This window comes from Ambystoma mexicanum, chromosome 11 (assembly GCF_040938575.1).
Source record: "Ambystoma mexicanum isolate Mex_15411 chromosome 11, UKY_AmexF1_1, whole genome shotgun sequence".
Lineage (NCBI taxonomy): Eukaryota > Metazoa > Chordata > Amphibia > Caudata > Ambystomatidae > Ambystoma > Ambystoma mexicanum.
The window spans coordinates 1,329,671,828-1,329,679,278 of record NC_090934.1 but is presented as its reverse complement, the minus strand read 5'-3'; the positions used below and the strand labels follow the sequence as shown (position 1 = coordinate 1,329,679,278).

Sequence of the window (7,451 nt, the reverse complement as noted above, 5' to 3'; positions counted from 1 at the left end):
ACGAGGCGCGTTGAAACGAACAACTCGTCGACTGAGGAAGACGGGGATGACATCACAGGAACTCAACTGGACCCCGGTAGAGAGCAGCGGACCAAAGGAAGATAAGTCTACCTAGTGTCAGCCCTGGATCGTGGGCATGATACGCAGAAGAAAGGGCTCCGGAGGCGCAAATGCCAGGTCACCCTCCAAAACCAGCAGGTATAGATGACCATAGACACGGGAGCCTCGGTGAACGTCATGCCCACGTCCACTTTCAAGACATTGCAACTGCGACCAGCCCTTAAGAACACTGACACTCTCCTGTTCGCATATGGCTGCAAAAAGCCGCTACCGGTGGTTGGCAGATTCCGCACTACCCTCAGCCATGGTGAAAACAGGCTACCGTCCAAAATATACGTAGTGAATGCGGGGTTTGAATGCCTTCTGAGCGGTGATGCGGCTGAGGACCTAGGGCTGGTATAGTTCGTCAATCAAATCAAGGAAGCCCAAGAGGTCGAGAAAATCCTTGCGCAACATCCCAACCTGCTGAACGGGATTGGGTGCCTGAAAGGAAAGACGATCAAACTCCACATTGACAAGTCGGTCCAGCCAAGGGCCGTCAGACATCGGAGGACCCCATTCCACATGCGCGAACAGGTGGAGATTGAACTGAAAGCGTTGGAAGAAGCAGGCATCATCGAGGTGGTGACGGGGCCGACACCATGGGTGTCCCCGATGGTGGTCACAAGAAAACCCAAAGAGCCGGGGAAGGTCCGCATTTGCATAGATATGCGCCTCCCGAACACTGTCATCAAGAGGGAGCGCCACATCACGCCAACCCTCGACGAAATTGTGGCTGACCTCACGGGATCGAGAGTCTTCTCGAAAGTTGACTTGAAAGCAGGTTACCATCAGTTGAAGCAACACAAAGACTCTCAGTACATAATGACATTTTCCACACATTTGGGTCTGCGAAGATACAAGCGGCTAAGCTTTGGCATATCTTCGGCGGCCAAAGTCTTCCAACAGACCATTCAAGAAGTCATCCGGGACATACCAGGTGTCCTGAATGTGAGTGCCGACATCCTGATCCACGCCCAGGACAAAGTCGAACACTCGAGAAGGCTACAGATGCTTCTGGACCGATTGGAGGATGCGGGCCTAACCATCCATAAGGAAAAATGTGAGTTTTTCAAGACAGAGATATCGTTCTTTGGCTACAAGTTCAGCAGTTGTGGCATCTCGCCGGACCCCTAGAAGGTCGCTGACATACAGGCCGCAAGTCCGCCCAAGACACCCACCGATGTCCGCAGCTTCCTTGGGATGGCCACGTACTGTGGGAGATTCATCCGAAACTTGGCCACTTTGTCGGAACCCCTTCGAGAACTTACAAAGCTCAACACGAAGTGGGAATGGGGAAAAGCTTGCCAGGATGCCTTCGAGAGTATCAGAGTCGTTGTCTGTGGAAACGAGAATGGCGTACTGTGATACCGCTCTTCTGACTGAACTCTATGTGGACACCAGCCCTGTCGGCCTGGGGGCCATCCTCATTCAGGTCACAAAAGAGGGCAAGAAGAGACCCATCGCCTATGCGTCGCAAGCTCTTATGGCGACGGAACAGCGGTACTCTCACATTGAGAAAGAGGCAATCGCCGTACTGTGGGGGTGCCGCCACTTCCACCTATATCTGTGCGGCCGCAGGTTCACGGCGATTACTGACCACAAACCCCTCCTACCCATCTTCATGGGCACCTCCTCGCACCCACCGGCCAGAATAGCCAAATGGCTGCTACATCTTCAGCAGTACAATTTTGAGCTGATTTATCAGCTGGGATGCGGCAACCCGGCAGATTTTCTCTCCAGGCACCCGAGAGCGGCGACACCACAGGAGGTTCAGGTGGCCGAAGAGACCGAAGAGCACATCTGCCAGGTGGTGGGAGCAATGAGGCCGAAGGCGGTCAGCATTGAGGACATCGCGGAGGAAACAGGCAATGACCCGTGCTGCGATTTGGTGAAAGATGCCATCATTTCGGGTGACTGGAAGTCATTCATGAAAAACACGCACAACAGGACGGAAGAGGCAAAGGCGTTCCTCACAGGAACATTCACCGTCCGCCAGGACTTGTCGATAACAGACCAGGGTCTGCTGCTCCGCGGAAATCGCATCGTCATTCCGCCAGACCTGCACGACCGGATAGTGGCCCTCGCCCATGAGGGCCACCAAGGGATGGCTCGGACGAAGGCTCGCATTCGACACCGAGTGTGGTTTCCATGGATTGACGAAAAGGTGGAAAAACTTGTCAACACCTGCCTGCCGTGTCTGATAACCGGAGCCCCACCTGATCCAGAAGCCATCCTATCGGCTGAACGAGGCTCTGGCAGGTGGGACGCAATAAGTATTGACTTTTGCAAACTACGTGAGGGCCTGTACCTCCTGGTGGCTATCGATGACCAATCCCGATACCCCGAAGTCGAGGTGGTCGAATCCACGGCAGCGGAAGTGGTCATCCCAGCCATTGAGAAGATGTTTGCGACACATGAACTCCCAACCACGATCAAAAGTGACAATGGAGCACCCTTCCAAGGGGTGGAGTTCAAACAGTACTTGCAAGATCTGAACATCCGGTATCACCACATCATGCCCAGGTGGCCCCAGGCGAATGGGGATGTGGAACGATTCATGAGAACGATTAATAAAGTGTTGAGGCTATCGAAGGCAAATGCCAGCCCGTGGAAAGTCAACCTCTATCGGTTCCTGAGGAACTACAGGGTCACTCCGCACTGCACAACTGGCGTTCCCCCAGCAGATCTCATGTCCGGCACTGTCATACGGTCGTCCATTCCACATCACCCCAGCAGGAGACCGGACAAGCTCGACGAGGGGCGATCCGATAGAAGGAGAAGGGACCCCAATGCCCACATGAGTGCCAAGAGGAGGTTGCAACCATCCAACCACCAGGTGGGCGACCAGGTGGTCATGTTACGGAACCCGACGAAGTCCAAAATGGATTCCCACTACGAGACTCTCCCATGGACCGTCCGCGAGACACAAGGGACCATGATAACCGCACAAAGGGGGCATCGTCAGGTGATGCGCAACACGTCGTCGTTCAAGGCGGTGCCGCGCAACCTCTGGACTGATGGGGACTGTCCCCAAGAAGATGAGGATTCTCCGCTGATCGCGGACGAACCCGAGAATCACCAGGGCGAAGAAAATGCAGGTGACAGAACGTGGGAGCAGTGGAGTGAACAAGACCTGGGTGAGCCGGAGGTGGAAGGTGAGAGATCTGATGAGACGGTAGAACCCACCTCCCGGGGTGGCAGATATGGCCTGAGAACTACCACTCAGCCGCCAGCTCGGCTCAAGGACTATGTGTGGTAGTTTGAACTTTGAGACCTGTGAAAGTGGAATGACGTTTGTATTTGTTATGTTCATAAGTATATGCCCATTCGTGTGGGTGTGTTCCGTTGTTGTGTTTGTTTATAATAAAGGAGGAATGTTACATCTGCCCTGCGCCCTGCTGCACGGTGACGTAGGGCGTCTGAATAAAAGCCCCGCCCCCGCGCATGGGAGGCAGTTCCAGGCACAGACTCCAACAAAGTGTGGCGTGTTTTCTTTCACTCCAGCTGGAGCTGCACCATTGTGGCCTACCTCAGAGGCCTACTACGTTCTGCCTCCGCGTGGAGCCAGAACATAACAGTTAGCATACAAATATATAGCATGTTTGCTACCTTAGTATGGTTTGTGTACGTTTTAAGGCCACGCCCATCCCACAAGCCAAGCCCCCAAATTAGGCCCCGCCCACTCGATTTCTTACCCCCACTTAAAGCCCTGCCGTCAACCTCTTTGTGGAACTATAGACACATAATTGATCAGAAGCATGATCGTGTGTTCACGTGAGCGCGTCACATATTTTTTCCAGAGTTATAAATAGATAGACGTTCAGCGTTTAGGTGGATTATCGGCCCAGCCCTGGTGACGAGGGCAGCAGGCTCGTTCTACCATATGAGCATAGAATAAACATGCATTGCCCTACTTCTCTGTACACAGGCCTCCCAGGCACGGGCAGGCCCGGCTTCATGTTGCTATGACAACAAAGAGTTCGCCCAAGGGCTGCGAAGAGGAAGTGACGAAAGTGCAAGAAGTTGTTGTTGGGACACGTGACCTAGGGGTGAGACGTTCGTAATGTTTTGACGAGTGGAAAAAAAGAGAAGGCGTGAGACGAGTTGTAGAGGCAATAGTACTTAACATCTGGTGGTGCGACGGCCATCTTCGAATGGCAAACAGTAAATGGCGAAAGGCCCATCGTAGCAGAAGATAATCGGAAATCATAAATTATAAAGACTTTATTATTTTTAATATTATGTTGTTTAAAAAGGTTTTGAAATGGCGGAATAAAGCAACATGTTCTGTAAAATATAACTAGATTGAATTCTAAAAAGTAATATCCATTCAATGGAATTTATTTTCTTTCAAACTGTAATAGTTCCCATTTCATAATATATTGTGCCCGATATTGTTTCCAAGTATGCGTTTTTAATTAATCATGCGGCTCTTACATTATCGTGTTTTCACGCAGCTTAGAGCTTAGCGCAGGAATGGCCAGCTGATGGTTGTCCCTCTTTTATGTCTACTTCAGTCCAGTGTTATGACAGAAGTGCGAGGGGCGGGGGACAGTCTCGCGCAGCTGGAGCAAGTGACCTGGGGAAGAGTTGAGGCGCTTTGAGCCTGTGGCGCAGTAGATCGCCTGGGTTAATGATCTTTTCGTTACTGGGCGACTTAAAGGGTCTTTGGAGCTACCATCCTAGCAGTAAATGGGCGGAGAGGTCGGAGAGGGGGAGCTGCCGGAGTCTGGGGAGGCAGCGGCTGCTTTGCGACGACGAGGACACGGTGGCTTCGAGTACTTCTTAGGAGAGAAGGCTGTAGAGGTGGCAGGGACTGATGATATTGTGGTGGGGCTGGCAAACGGGGTAGTGGCTGAGGTTAAAGCAAAGCTGAGCTCTCTTTGAGTTCTGTTGGAGGGACAGAAACACTCCTCTTGCCACTTCTAGGGACTCATTGTTGACCCGAGTGCTTGGGTAGAGTGGTTGCTCCAAACAGGGTGGCGTCATTTGGCAGAGAGCTGGTACGGGTGTGCTAGTGAGGGGTAGGGGTAGTGTTATGATGCAGGCAGATTACGTTCAGCTGCTTTGGGCATGTCAGAGGGTATCCTTATATTGCATGGTATTTGCAGTCAAGACCAGTATGATTCGGCTCTTTGCTAGTGCAGGCAGATGCTTCTGCTACCTAGAGGCCTCACCGGCCAGGCAGCATTAGGCAGGGTACTCGCACAGCTGGAACAAGGAGGTATCGGGCAGGGTGCTGGTGTTATCCCATCATGGGTGCATCGCTTGGCAAGGTGCTAGTCTATTAAAGCTTCACTAGGCAGAGTGATGATACGTACTTGGTTGGGTGTCTTTACAAGGCAGGGTTCTGCCAGGTCAGGAATGCGCCGTTGACAGTATGCTGGTGCGGGTAGGCCTTATTAGACAGTATGTTGGTGTAGCTGATGAGGGATCATTAGGCCGGTTGCAGGAAGAGTCGGGAATAGGAGGCAAATAAGAGGTAAACGAGCAGAGGGGCGCCATTGTTAGTCAATGTGTTTGTGCAGCCAGGCCAAGGACATCTGTTAGGCTTGGTGCCAGAGTGGCTGATAAATGGAGACGTCCTTATGCAAATTGCTGATGGTACCAGGGCAGGATGGATTTTCCGATGTGGCATTGGTGCAGCCAGAATTGTGAGTTCTGATTAGGCAGGGTAGTGGTGCAACCAAAATTGGGAGATCGCGTTACGTTTGGGCGCTGGAGCAACCAAGCTGGTTGAGTTGTGTTTTAAGTAATTGGAACTAGGCTGGGGAGCGGGGGGGGGGTGGAGGGATTGTTGCTCTATTTCTGTATTTGTGTTGCCAGGGCATATAGGCAATGTTTGGTGGGGTGACAGTAGTTGCCATCAGGGTGTAAGCTGGCCCAATATGCCAGGGTGGCCTCATTAAGTTGGATGCTATAAACAGCAAGCCTGGTGACCGTTTCTTTGTTGGCTGCAAGGACATCTGCGAAAAGTGGTTATTGTGGGTTGAGTAGTATTACCCCTAGGATACTTGGCTGCCTGTAAGAGGGGTTAAGTGCAGGTATGCTGACCAGTTGCATATAGTTTGAATGCAACTAGAGTAGAACATGCAAACCTGCATCCTAGGGTAGTGAGGTTTTGTTGGAGTGGCACTGTGGTCTGTTTCAGCTCCCAGTTGTTGAGTGTCTTGTGCCATTAGAATGGGTGTTGACATTTACTTTTTTCTCGGGCACAGTGGTGGCTATGCACGTAGCTGACATTGTCTGGGGTAAAAGTGCTAGCGCACAAGCCACCATGTGGTGAATGTGTGCTGGCAGTGGCTATCGTGGATTCTTGGTGATTGGTCTTTTGTTGTCAATCATCCCAAATGCTAGTGGTGGATGTTCCCTTCCCTAAACATTGACAACGCGGATGGATTGTGGTTCGTTTCTCCCTTGGGTACTAACTTCTGTGGTGGTTGGTCTTTTTCCCAGACACTGAAAGTACTGGTTACCTTGGGTCCTAGCTGTCATTCTGCGGGGTTGAGGCTGGCAGCAGTTTTGGATGCTGGTGGTGTTTGGCCATTCTCTGGACTCTGGCACTATTGGTTTCCATGGGATCTGCTTGTCTTTGGCCTGTGAGCTTGCAGTGGTTAATTCCTCTCCCTTCCCCATCATCACAGGCACTGACAGCGCTGGTAATGGTGAGTTCTGGCCATCAGTTTGGCACTGACGCTCTGACTATGGTGGCCACTGGCATTCTTTGTTCTGGCTGCTAGCCGTGGTTGGTCCCTCCCCAGATGCCGACGGTGGTTATAGGTAGTCCTTGTCCTGCAGACTAGCGGTGGTTGGTCCCTCCCCCAGACACTGACAGTGCCGATTGCGGTGGGTGCTGTCAGCCAGGCTGGTCTCCTCCCCCAGGTACCGTGCTGATAATGCTTCGACTGCTCGCCTCTCTGCATGGCCCGTTGTGATTATGCGGAGGGGCTGCCTCGATGTGCCAGTCCGTTTATAAATAGACTGCAGGATCCGTCGTGTCAGGAGAGGACACCCTGCCAGCCTCTGCTGCTGTGAGGACTGTGGGGATCTGGCTGCCGGGACCTGACACAACATGTCCCTGTAAGGCTCTCGGGGGGAGCTCCTCTCTCCCTGCTTCAGTAAAGGGGTTTTTCGGAGGCAATCGGCTGGAAAGTAGTGATCGGGCGAAGCCATGAAGCCAGACAGAGGTAAATAAACCAGTGTTCGCACGTCCCTTCCCTCACTGCCAAGTGTTCTTCGCAGGGCACACTCCTTTGCTATAATAATGACCCACACCAGACAACCTGGGAAGTGTGAATGAGGAGTGATCTACAATTCAGTGGAAGCGGATCGATGCATACAATGTCACG

General features: G+C 52.2%; 1 protein-coding gene across 1 annotated transcript in view; it reads left to right on the top strand.

Annotated features, from left to right (window-relative positions):
- The first annotated feature begins 4,628 nt into the window (after nucleotides 1–4,628).
- ATOSA (atos homolog A) overlaps nucleotides 4,629–7,451 on the top strand; it is a 662,760-nt gene continuing 659,937 nt past the window's right edge. The window contains exon 1 of the mRNA XM_069624850.1: nucleotides 4,629–7,289. Coding sequence (XP_069480951.1) covers nucleotides 7,274–7,289 — 16 coding nt within the window. The 5' untranslated portion in view covers nucleotides 4,629–7,273. The remainder of the gene's footprint in view (nucleotides 7,290–7,451) is intronic.